At 38.7% G+C, this 13,493-nt stretch overlaps 1 protein-coding gene across 1 annotated transcript; it reads left to right on the forward strand.

Annotated features, from left to right (window-relative positions):
* The first annotated feature begins 4,768 nt into the window (after positions 1–4,768).
* On the forward strand, positions 4,769–6,038 carry LOC126766991 (putative uncharacterized protein DDB_G0277255). The gene is made up of 2 exons (XM_050484628.1): positions 4,769–5,001; positions 5,387–6,038. The coding sequence occupies exons 1-2, from the start codon at positions 4,769–4,771 to the stop codon at positions 6,036–6,038; spliced, it is 885 nt and encodes a 294-aa protein (XP_050340585.1).
* The last annotated feature ends 7,455 nt before the right edge of the window (positions 6,039–13,493 follow it).

The following is a 13,493-nucleotide window of genomic DNA, read 5'->3' on the forward strand; positions in this document are numbered from 1 at the left end:
CAAGCACATGTGCGACCGCTAGATCTTTTAAGATGATATCAAAACTTTTAATGCAATGTAAATGTATAAATTTAAGACTAACTACCTTCAACTTATACTAATTATTTGGGTAATAATACAAAATTTACTCTATTGTATATTTTTAATGTTTGCATGGAATCATCGTGAAATACTTATGTATGTATGTAGATAAATTGTAATATACATATATACATATTTATACATTAAGTATATGCTTTGATCCCAAATATATACCGATCATCTATAAATTATATGCCGAGTCGGTTGCGCATAGAAAATTAACAGAATCTGTAGGCGTTCATTTCTTGACATTGAAATTAGCATTATGTTTCTCATTTAACACCGAAAATGCTCAATTCTGCTATTTTCGAGTCCCCTGCTGCAAAACTATGGTGAAACACGCTTAAAATTTGTCTGTGGTGAAACTCCCTCATCTCTGCCGAGTACTGCTGCGAAAAGTTACGATATCTAAAACGTGAACCTTCTCTATTATAAACGTTCTCTGTTTATATTATACGTTCTCTGGTTCACGTTTTAGATATCGTAATTTTTCGAAGGGGTACTCGGTAGAGATGAGAGAGTCTCACCACAGACAACTTATAAGCGTGTTTCACCCCATTTAACAGCGATTGAGGGTTTTTTAGAGTCCATGAGAAATAACATGTTAATATAAAAGAACGAGAATCAATGTAGGGCAATATACATAATACAGGTATCCCTCGAATAACACGGTTAATTGGTTCCGTGTTAATCGAAATCGTGTTATTTGAGTTCCAAAGATTAATTAAGAAAAAATTAAAAATAAGAACACATTTTTTTTATTTTTAGTTTTAAAATTTCAGTAATACAAAAATAAAAAAAAATCATTCAATTTAGAAAAGTGAAACTTAAAAATTTAAAAGGTAACATTTTATAAACGCAATAATTTTTAAATTACATATGTTCAACCACTGATTCAAATGCATTATTGCGTCATACTACTAACAGTCGTTTGAAGGAAAATTATACTCAATTTTTAACAGGAATTTTCGCGACTTCGTGTAATTCGAACTCCGTGTTATTCGAGGGTTGTCGCAATTTTTAACCGTGCTATTCGAGATTTCGTGCAACTCAAGTACCGTGCTATTCGAGGGATACCTGTATACATGTGTATTTATATGCAGGTGATTTTTGGTTGACGGAAAATTTCCTGTATCCTATATATGACTTTTTTTAAAGCTAACATATACATATGTATATTTAGGGGGAAATTGCGTCAAAATGAAAGATAAAGAGGGGATTCTGCTTTAGTTAGATTTTTTTCTAAGTCTAATATAGTATATATATACAATATATAATAATATATCTTTTACTGGGGAAATTGCGCCAAAAATGAAAGTTGAAGAAGAAATCGTCAACGGGATTTTAGTTTTGAATGAATTTCGTCGCGGAAAGCATATAATATCACCAATTCGATTTAATACGATTTGTTAAATAGTTTTATTTAAAATAAAATGAGTAATAAAATTTTAAAAAGTGTCGCGTTCGGGAGTGGAGAATAGATTTTTGGAGAGGCTTTCTTAGAGGTGTCTAGGAACCTATTTTTCAGAGTACTAAACGAAAAAAAAAATTTTTTTTTGATCCACCCTAATATGTATTGATGTTTGACGATGAATATCTCGTAAACGCTTAACTTAATTGAAAAATCAAATAAGACCATTTTTATAGAGCAGTAAATTTCCTACAAAACTATGAATTTCATCATTCATAATAATTTTTTTCATTGAGTTATAAAATTCATAAGAAATAAAAAATTTTCCCAAAAATAATCAAACTTTAACTGTTAATATCTTTTAAACGTTTGGGTTAACGAAAAAATCATAATAGACCTTTTTTGTAGAGCATTCAATTTCCTACAAAATCTGAGGAACAAGAAATTTTTTTAAGTAATTGGAAGCGAGATATAAATTTTTCTATCTGATAATAAGAAAAAATAGAAAACTGTATGTAGGAGGACCTTCCCGTTACAATTAAAAACTCATGTTTGGAGAGGCTTTCTTAGAGGTGTCTAGGAACCTATTTTTCCGAGTACCAAACGAAAAAAAAAAATTTTTTTTTTTGAATCACTCTAATGAAGAGAAGTGGCATTCCGTGTTTTATTGGAGTCGAAAGACTTCATCTCTACAAGAAAGGTTACATACAGTCATGGACAGAGAAATAGCACACTTTCAAATTAAGTTATTCAAATAAGTTTTCAGTTTTATCAAGTAAGTGAATCTTAACAATTTTCCACGTTTATGTATGGCATGGCTTCCACAACTTATAACTTTAAGCGTATGCCGTTATCATGGCTACTTTTTTGTTGTTACTCGTTTTACTCGGAGAGTAACGAAGTTTGGTTGGACAATGAAATAGCACACTTTTAGTTATTTGTACAAATACTCATTGTTAATTAGCAATAGTGCAAAAAATACGCTGTATAACTATAAAAAAATTAACATATTTTCAAAATGGGCAGAAATATGCATTGTACACTGTAAAAATGGATAATAATATTTGGTCCTTACAAAGAGGCAGTTAGACAGATTGCCGAAATTATGAGTGGTTCGAGGAAAATGGTATACAATGCCATCAATTTTGTTGAAAGGTATCCAAATTTGCTCAAAAAGAAAAACATCCACAAAGCTCGTGGGCATAAAACAACGGAACTTTTCGATATACATAGACATTAGAAAAAGCAAGGGTGATCCTTTTAAGTCATCCCGAGAGATTATGGTGGAAATATACAACGAATTTGGGCTTAACGTATCCAGTAGATTTGTGCGAATTCGTTTATATGATGATCTGTTGTTTAGACGAATAAGTCGGAAAATTCACACTTGGCAAAAAAAAAGCATAAGAGCCACGACTGGACTATGCTAAAGAACATTTAGAAAAGGAGTCAAATTTTGGAAAAGAGTTCTGTGGAGCGAAGTGAAGTGTGACGTTGTGTCATTATTTAATGGGAATTCAATTTGATTTTGCCACCGATTGTTCGGCGTTTAAGCAGACTGCCACGAAAAAAAATGTATGTAAATGTACCCATAGAAGTGGTTCAATGGCTCATATATCTACAAGATTTTAATTATAATATTAAACATTGATCAGGAGAGAGAATAAACCGCATTGACAGCTTAAGCCTTTAACTGGTTATAGTCGTTACATCGCAAATACAAGTACAAATTCAAAAGGCGCAACAAATGATGAGCAGATTACGTCAAAAAAACGGAGTGTTATATAAGCAATGGAAGGGTCAAGACCTATTGATAGAATCGAGAAATATGGAGAAAGAAATTATCCGAAATGATCACAATTTTGGTCATATGAACTTGCAGAAGACGATGCATGCGATCCAACAAGATTTTTTCATTGCGCATATACAAAATAAGGTTCAAATATTATTGAGCGTGTTTACTTGTTTAGTGTCAGCAAAGTCGAGATATTATAATACATAAATACATACATATGTTAAAACACATACAGTTAACTAAACATAAATATTTGTGTTCAAATATGTTAAACATATGTACATACACATGTACATATACAGACACATGCACTTACATGCCACGCGCATCTAATAATAATAAGCATATAAGAATTGTAAACTAAATGGGTGAACACAAGTCGTAAATTTACAGATGAGATAACACTAAACACATGTATAAAATTGCGCACTTGAAAACAACCCCGTATCATGCAACATAAAATTATTTAAGATAGTTTCCTAAAATAGTATATAAGTAATGAAAAAATCAAAATAATATCAGAATGAATATAATCTCACTCAAGGATGACTTTCCCCCCACCAGCGGTAAGAATATCAGGATTATTTTTTGAGTTCTATGTTTGATCATACAAATCCAACATTTTTGGTCCTTCGAGCCGGACATATTGCTCGGCCAAAATTAAAAAGTCCTATATTTACAAAGCAGGCAATATACAAAAAATCCCTGTTCAAAATGCATACAAATTAAAACATTATAATTGTTAGACGGGTGAATATTCCCGCATATTAACAACATTAAAATAATAATTGTAAGACGGATATATATTCCCGCATATCAATCTGATCACATAAGCCTTATTAGTAAAAAACTAAACGATTTCTTTGGAGAATAACAAGCAGTTAATCAATAAATAGGAGAAGTGTTGAGGAAAAACTTTCACAATGAGAATAAACAGGAAGAAAATTCTTGAAGCCCAAGCAGATTTATCCGAAAAGGTGTTACACACGTTCAACACTATCTCAGGAAAGCCATTAAGAAAAACAAAAATTGAAGCAATTCATGTGGGACTGTGTAAACGGACAATAGGACTAAAATAGAAATGCAACACTGGGTAGGGAACAGATGTGACAGTAGCGAACGGACTGGAATGACAACGAAACAGTAGGTACGAAGACGAATTAAGGACAGACAAACGGACAGACCACGCAAGACCACCGGCAACCACGGACCACTCCACATGCATGTGTGCATAAAAAGGTTACATAAAATAATAAAACTCGCGATTTATATTTTAAATAAATATTACAATTACAAAAGAAACGGCAATTTTTAAATCAATCCTACAAGTGGTGTCAGAAAAGGTATTAAAGTGCGATTTAAAGTTTTTTTACATACTAAGCGCGTTCATACAAGTGGTCCGTGGTGTGCGAAAATTGCGGTACCCAAGCCGCATAACGGACGAGTGGTAAAGCCTGGCTGGCGAAAGGAGCGCTAGCAACATGGCGCAGCGTCGGCGAAGACGTAGCAGCAGTAGCAGTAACAGCACCAGCAGCAGCAGCAGTAGTAGCAGCAGTAGCAGTATCAGCACCAGCAGTAGTCGCAGTAGCAACAGCATCAGCGTCAGTAACAGCAGCAGCAGCAGTAGCAGTAACAGCAGCATCAGCATCAGTAACAACAGCATCCGCAGTAGCATCAGCATCAGTAACAGCAGCAGCAGCAGCAGTAACGGCGGGTATATACAGTGTGTACGGTAAAGTACAGTTCATCGTTGGAGGTGGCGTTACATTTCATTGGAGAAGCAGCTAAGTCTTTTGATATACATACAATTGTACAGTTTTTGAAAAATAAGTTATTTAATATTTTTGTGAAACCTTATGGCGAATATCGCAACAAACTTTTATTGATGAAAATACGTTTTTAAAAATTCTTATGTGAGATATACTTATAAATATATAAGAAAGTTAAATGCGGATATGCGGATATTGTAATAAAATTCGAGTTATAGAAAATATTTTACTTCGGAAACTGTATGCAAAAGATTAAAAGGAATATTGTAATAAAATTCGTTTAACAAACAAGTAATTAAACAAGTTATTATACGAGAAGACTCGTTACAGCCAGTCACAACCCGTGAATGGGAACCAGGAGAAGGCATCGTCGTCAAACAAGGATTTCCAGAAAGCAGTTCCATTTAGCAGGAAATGTTTTGGCTGCGGGGATTCATCACATCTCGCTAGAAGCTGTCCACGCAATAAGACATCGTGTTACAATTGCGGTAAAGAGGGTCATCGTGCAGCTAACCGTAAGGCAGAAAGGAAAACTCCTAAATCGGAACAAAGCAGTGTCAATAATATGACGGATGAAGGAGAAATCGTAAAATCGGAGAAGCGGAGTGGATTGATTTTTAAGGATGTAAGTTTCAACGGAAAATCTCCGTCGGCATTAATCGACACAGGTAGCGACTTATGCATTATACGTTACGATATGTTAAACACACTTAGTCCGGATGTTGACTTAAGTAGTGAACAGCGCCAGTTGATGGGTATCGGTATCAGCAAACTTACAACAATGGGTTGCTTTACCACATCCATCGAGATAGACAACATAAAGTTGGAAGTAAAATTTCACGTAGTGAGAAAGCGAGACATCAAATATGCGCCTGTGATTGATAACGACGTTCTGAGGCAAGTCGATTTATTCGTTACGGAAGATGGCGCCGAGTTCAGGCAGAGGAAGAAGGTGGAGGAAAAGCCACAGAGCAAGGAGTAAGTGAATACTGGAGCAGTAAGGAAAGATTGCAGTGTTGGGTCAGCGAAGCCTAAGAAGTTTGATGTAAAATTAAACGTGGGCATAAGGGTGCATAAAGATGAGGAGCAGTATATGGAAGTCGTTAAGAAGTGTCGCAGGAAAATCCGTGATAGAAGGGCTTTGTAGGTAGCAAACAATGAGAGCGAGGGCGCTGTTGTAGCTAAGGAGCCAAGAGAGTTCAGGATTTCAGAAGCGAGTTCGAAGTTGGTTCATGAGACCGCGGAGATGGGCACTTATGCTACGAACAACCCAATTGATGAAGGTGATAACAGGATTACTAAACTGAGCGAAGAGTTTGGAACCCTGTGTATTGTCACAGGAATGGAGAAGGTACCTGTGGACGAAGTCGATCTTTCACACCTCAACAAAGAGCAAGCAACTATAGTAAGAAGAATGGTAGCGAATTATAAACCTACAAACAATTCGAATTCGCCAGTAGAGATGAAGATCTTACTTTCAGATGACACCCCAGTATATGAAAATCCCAGACGAATGTCATACACCGATAGACAGGAAGTGGATGAACAAGTTAAGGAATGGTTGAAGGATGGGATCATCAAACCCAGTAATTGAAATTATGTGTCACCAGTGGTGTTAGTTTCGAAGAAAGATGGAAAGAAACGTTTGTGTTGCGATTATCGGCAATTAAACACAAAGATAGTTCACGATAACTTCCCGATGCCAAATATCGACGATGTTATCGAAAAGTTACAGGGTGCTAATGTTTTTACGTTTCCATGTTCCAGTGGAGCCTTCCTCAAGGAAGTACACCGCATTCATTACATACAACGGGCAATATGAATTCCAATACGTGCCTTTTGGTATATCGAATTCGCCGGCAGTTTTTCCACGATTTATTTCAGCAGTATTTAGAGATCTTATACAAGACGATACTGTGGTGGCTTACATGGACGATTTAGTTATTCTCTCCAAGGATTACACTGAAGGCGTACACAGTTTAGAACGAGTTCTACGAAGAGCGGAAGAATATGGTTTGCGGATGAAATGGGAGAAATGTCAGTTTCTTATAAGTAAAATAGACTTTCTAGGCTATGTTATAGAAAACGGTTTGATAAAACCATCTGATGCAAAAACGAAAGCGATTAGGAATTTCCCACTGTCACATGACCAGAAGGCTTTGCAGAGATTCCTGGGATTGACATCATACTTTAGAAGATTTGTCGATGGATATGCTGTAATAGCCAAACCGCTGTCGGATCTACTCAGGAAAGAGGCTAAGTTCGAGTTGCGCGACAAGCAGTTGGAGGCATTCCAGAAGTTGAAGTCAGCATTGATCAGCGCACCAGTCCTTATGTTATACAATCCGAAAGCAGTGACTGAGATACATACAGACGCTTGTATGTCCGGGTACGGAGCAGTGCTACTTCAGAAGGATTTCGACGATAAAGCGTTCCATCCAGTTCAATACACGAGTCGGAAGACAAAACCAGCAGAGGAAAAGTACCATTCGTACGAACTCGAGGTACTAGCGATTATAGAAGCACTTAAGAAGTAAAGAGTATATTTGTTGGGGATAAGCTTTAAGATAATAACAGATTGTAATGCATTCGCAATGATGATGCGGAAACGAGATGTGCCATTAAGAGTATCTCGTTGGGCAATGTTCCTACAAGACTTTTGCTACGAGATAGAACATAGAAACGGTTCAAAAATGCGATATGTAGATGCGTTGAGTAGTGTATCTTATCTCATTATAGAAGATTCCCTAATCCACCGGCTGAAGCAAGCACAGGAAGAGCGACTACGAAGACTTTTATATCAAACATGGAGTACTGTATAAGGATCCAACAAGAGAACTCCTGGTATTTCCATCACTCATGGAAAACGAAATCATCAACATGGCACATAGGCAAGGACACTTTTCCATAAAGAAAACGGAAGAAGCAGTAGAAAAAACATTTTATATACCAAATTTTAATAGGAAGACAACAAAGGTTGTAAGAAGTTGCATAGAGTGTATCGTCAACGTTACAAAGTCCGGAAAGAAAGAAGGTTTCCTAAATCCCATTAGTAAAGAGTATAAGCCTTTGGAAACATTACATCTCGATCACGTTGGACCGCTGGAGTCGACAAAGAAGGCATATAACTACATCCTTGTGATGGTGGACGCATTTTCCAAGTTCGTTTGGCTATATCCAACTAAGAACATAGGAGCTGATGCAGTCGTCGAATGCTTAAAGAAAAGAGCAGCCGTTTTCGGAAATCCAAAACGTGTCATAACAGACAGAGGCGCGGCCTTTACGTCGAATTTGTTTAAACAGTCTTACGAGGATGAGGAAATCCAGCATTTATTAATCGCTACGGGAGTGCCACGAGCAAACGGGCAAGTAGAGCGCATGCACCAGATTATTATTCCGATGATATCTAAGTTGGGAAACGAGAGTTCTGGAAACTGGTACAAGCACGTGGAGCGTGTGCAGCAAATAATCAACAGCACGCCGCCAAGAAGCACCAGACAATCACCTTTTAGAATTAATACTGGATTTGAGATGCGATTGAAAGAAATACCACATTTACTCGAACTGCTGGAGGAATCAGCCATCGAAGAGATCGATGCAGGAACAGCGTCGAATACTTTCAGAGCTGAAGTGTTTCCGTCCATTCGGACAACATGACCTAGCCAACGTAGCCACTGTCTTTTAATTCGCAGAACTATGTCGATGTCGTCGTATATCTCGTAGAGCTCATCGTTCCATCGAATGCGATATTCGCCGTGGCCAACGCGCATAGGACCATAAATCTTTCGCAAAACTTTTCTCTCGAAAACTCGCAACATCGACTCATCCGTTGTTGACATCGTCCAAGACTCTGCACCATATAGTAGGACGGGAATTATGAGTGACTTATAGAGTTTGGTTTTTGTTTGTCGAGAGAGGACTTTGCTTCTCAATTGCCTACTCAGTCCGAAGTAGCACCTGTTGGCAAGAGTTATTCTGCGTTGGATCTCTAGGCTGACATTGTTGGTGGTGCTTACGCTGGTTCCTAGGTAGACGAAATTATAAACAACTTCAATGTTATGACTGTCAACAGTGACGTGAGAGCCAAGTCGCGAGTGCGACGACTGTTTGTTTGATGACAGGAGATATTTCGTCTTGCCCTCGTTCACTGCCAGACCCATTTTCTGTGCTTCCTTGTCCAGCCTGGAGAAAGCAGAACTAACAGCGCGGGTGTTGAAGCCGATGATATCAATATCATCGGCATACGCCAGCAGCTGTACACTCTTATAAAAGATGGTACCTTCTCTATTTAGATCTGCTGCTCGAACTATTTTCTCCAGAAGCAAGTTGAAGAAGTCGCACGATAGGGAATCGCCTTGTCTGAAACCTCGTTTGGTATCGAACGGCTCGGAGAGGTCCTTCCCGATTCTGACGGAGCTTTTGGTGTTGCTCAACGTCAGTTTACACAGCCGTATTAGTTTTGCGGGGATACCAAATTCAGACATCCCGGCAAAAAGGCAGCTCCTTTTCGTGCTGTCGAAAGCAGCTTTGAAATCGACGAAGAGGTGGTGTGTGTCGATTCTCCTTTCACGGGTATTTTCCAAGATTTGGCGCATGGTGAATATCTGGTCGGTTGTTGATTTGCCAGGTCTAAAGCCACACTGATAAGGTCCAATCAGTTTATTGACGGTTGGCTTTAATCTTTCACACAATACGCTTGATAGAACCTTATATGCGATGTTGAGGAGGCTAATCCCACGGTAGTTGGCGCAGATTTTGGGGTCTCCTTTTTTATGGATTGGGCATAACACACTTAAATTCCAATCGTTGGGCATGCTTTCGTCCGACCATATTTTACAAAGAAGCTGATGCATGCTGATGCATTAGTTCTTCGCCGCCGTGTTTGAATAGCTCGTCTGGCAGTCCGTCGGCCCCTGCCGCTTTGTTGTTTTTGAGGCGGGTAATTGCTATTCGAACTTCTTCATGGTCGGGTAATGGAACGTCTGCTCCATCGTCATCGATTGGGGAATCGGGTTCTCCTTCTCGTGGTGTTGTGCGTTCACTGCCATTCAGTAGGCTGGAGAAGTGTTCCCTCCATAATTTAACTATGATCTGGGCATCGGTGATTAGATCACCTTTGGGGGTTCTACAAGAGTATGCTCCGGTCTTGAAACCTTCTGTTAGCCGCTCCATTTTTTCGTAGAATTTTCGAGCATTTCCCCTGTCGGCCAGCTTATCAAGCTCTTCGTACTCACGCATTTCGGCCTCTTTCTTTTTCTGTCTGAAATGCGTCTCTCTTCCCTCTTCAACTCTCGGTAACTATCCCATGCCGCACGTGTCGTGGTCGATCGTAACGTTGCGAGGTAGGGAGCCTGTTTTCTCTCAGCTGCGACACGGCACACCTCGTCGTACCAGCTGTTCTTTGCACTTTCCGAAAACCAATGGTTTCGGTTACAACTGTACGTAAGGAGTTTGAAATTCCGTTCCACAGTTCCCTTATACCGAGTAGTTGACGAGTGCTCTCAGAGAGCAGGAATGCAAGCCCGGTAGAAAATCGTTCGGTTGTCTGTTGTGATTGCAGCTTCTTGACGTCGAACCTTCCTTGTGTTTGTTGACGTGCGTTTTTTGCTGCACAGAGGCGGGTGCGAATCTTAGCTGCAACAAGGTAGTGGTCCGAGTCGATGTTAGGACCTCGGAGCGCACGCACATCTAAAACACTGGAGACGTGTCTTCCGTCTATCACAAAATGATCGTTCTGGTTGGTAGTTTTTCGATCCGGAGACAGCCAGGTAGCTTGATGAATCTTCTTATGCTGGAATCTTGTACTACAGATAACCATATTTCGGGCAACGGCGAAGTCGATCAGCCTCAACCCATTTGGGGATGTTTCGTCGTGGAGGCTGAATTTACCGACCGTAGTGCCAAATATACCTTCTTTGCCCACCCTGGCGTTATAGTCGCCAAGCACGATTTCGACATCGTGGCGGGGGCAGCTCTCATAAGCGCGCTCCAAGCGCTCATAGAAGGCATCTTTGGCCACATCGTCCTTCTCTTCCGTCGGGGCGTGGGCGCAAATCAGCGATATGTTGAAGAACCTCGCTTTGATGCGGATTGTGGCTAGACGTTCATTCACCGCAGTGAACGACAGTACTCGGCGACGGAGTCTCTCTCCCATCACGAATCCTACACCAAACTTGCGCTCCTTTATATGGCCACTGTAGTAAATGTCACAAGGACTTACTCGTCTCTGTCCTTGTCCCGTCCATCGCATTTCTTGGACGGCGGTGATGTCAGCCTTTATTTTTACGAGGACATCAACCAGCTGGGCAGCGGCACCTTCCCAATTAAGGGACCGGACATTCCAGGTGCATGCCCTTAATTCGTAGTCCTTATTTCGTTTGCCCAGGTCGTCATCAAAAGGGGGGTCTCTTATCCGAGGCTGTTGCTGATTTTCCATTGGAGTGTTTTTTTACGTGGCGGGTCCCAAACCCAGCGCACAACCCTTTGCAGGGAATTGTTTCGCCTTCTCACGTTAGCTCGCCTTCAAACGGATGTTCTTAGGCTACCCAGAGGATACTTGGTCAAAGACCGGAAGTCGTGAACTGAACTGTAAAAGAATCGTTTTTGGCCACTCCCAAGTGAATGGCGATCAGAGAACTTTCCTCACTTGCGTGAACTTCTACATATGACTCCATCCTCCTCTACATATGACACCATCCTCCTCATCAAATTATGTTCAATCAAATAAAAAAGATGTTCAACAATTTCTATAGCAATGCAGCAGTTGAATACTTATATGAAGAAATTGTTGAAGAATATTTCCAAGAAGTTGAAATTTGCAAACAAAGGTTAAAATAGAACAGCTCAACATACTTTTCGTCATAACTTGGAATTAGAAAAATTTAAATTCCGGCGATGTTAAAGAACCAAAGCTAACTAATGTGGTACAAAAGGTAAAATAACATATAACAGTTCAATTACTCCCTCTATCTTCTGCTTAGGAAGAAGCAGCAGATGTAATAGGGGAAGACAAAAAGGAAAATGAAGTTGAAGAAAAATCCTTTGAAGAATTTCATGAATCTTCAATAACTGAAGAAAAACCAACTGAATTGGTATCTTGTCAACTATCTCTTTCGGCAGGCGCACATTTTGGAGAAATGTGGGAAAGTGAAGTCCAAGTAAAAGAGTTTGAAGATAAGAACGAAGCTGATGCAACCGACCACATTTTGGAAAATGATGCTGAAGCGTATGAGAAGGAAGAGAAAGTTCAATTCAACACAATTACCGAAAAAGAGCACGGATGTTTTAGTTGAGCCAAATCCTAATCTCACTAAAAAAGGAAAGGACTTTGTAAATTATGGAAAGCAGCCAACAATTATAGCTCGCGAAACTGCTAAAATGCAGAACCAAGCGGAAGATGATTAGAATGATTCTGCAACCACAAGATAGGGAAAGAACCTCAACGTGGAACTGGTAATAGACGAAGTAGATGCACACAAACGACTGCAGCAATGTTGAGCACAAAAGTCAAGGAATGGAAGCATCGACATTGCAAACACAAAGGGAGGACTAAATATAAGAAAGTTAAGCTTAATATCGTATTCCGCTTGTCACGATTGTCTCATGTCTCTAATTGTCTGACACTAAACAAGTAAGCATGTTCAATGATATTTGAACATATTGCCGAGCGAAAGAAATTATTATTTAAAGTTAGATAATGTATATGTATATAATACTGTTATCGGTATTCTGTTTGTCACTATTGTCTCATGTCTCTAATTGTCACAATCGTAATTTAGTGACTCTGTTAGTCAGGAGTCTCATTTTGGTATTCTGGCAGATACAGTATAGTAGTATACTGTATAGTAGTAGCAGAGAACGTAAAATAATAGAGAAGGTTCACGGCGCGGAGAGCGTAAAAAATATTTTTGGCTAACAAAGTGCGATGAGCGCGTTTCACCACAGCAAGATCAGAAGGACAAATTTTAGCAGTGGCGCGTGAACAGAGCTGATCATTCAATGAAAATTATGCTGAGAAATATACATTGCTATTACAGAGGTATGTTGGCCTTTCGCTTATATTTTTGTACGTTTACATGCAATCATATTAATTGATATGAATATCATTTTGCGAATTTTTCTGAATTTTGAAAATTGATAACATTATCATTAAATTATGCTATTTTCAAAGTAATATTTGTAGGTAATGTACAAGTAAGAGATACTTTTTAAATATTTCATATGTTTGATAATATGTAAATTCACAAATATGTATGTGGATATGTTATATATATTTATGACATACTATCATAATATCCTAAAAAACTTAATATATTACAAGAATATTGTCTGTAAATTACATTTCTTCATTTAAATTTTCATACGCATATACATATTAGCACATAGTTACATACATATGTAAGTACAATTCGAATTCAAATCGTGATATTATCATTTG

Source organism: Bactrocera neohumeralis, unplaced genomic scaffold (assembly GCF_024586455.1).
Source record: "Bactrocera neohumeralis isolate Rockhampton unplaced genomic scaffold, APGP_CSIRO_Bneo_wtdbg2-racon-allhic-juicebox.fasta_v2 ctg3442, whole genome shotgun sequence".
Lineage (NCBI taxonomy): Eukaryota > Metazoa > Arthropoda > Insecta > Diptera > Tephritidae > Bactrocera > Bactrocera neohumeralis.

Bases quoted from the DNA above. Each gene is read 5' to 3' on its own strand.
- LOC126766991 (XM_050484628.1), top strand. From the start codon at position 4,769: ATGGCGCAGCGTCGGCGAAGACGTAGCAGCAGTAGCAGTAACAGCACC. The intron at 5,002-5,386 runs GTATATACAGTG...GACTCGTTACAG, and splicing joins AGCAGCAGCAGTAACGGCGG to CCAGTCACAACCCGTGAATG.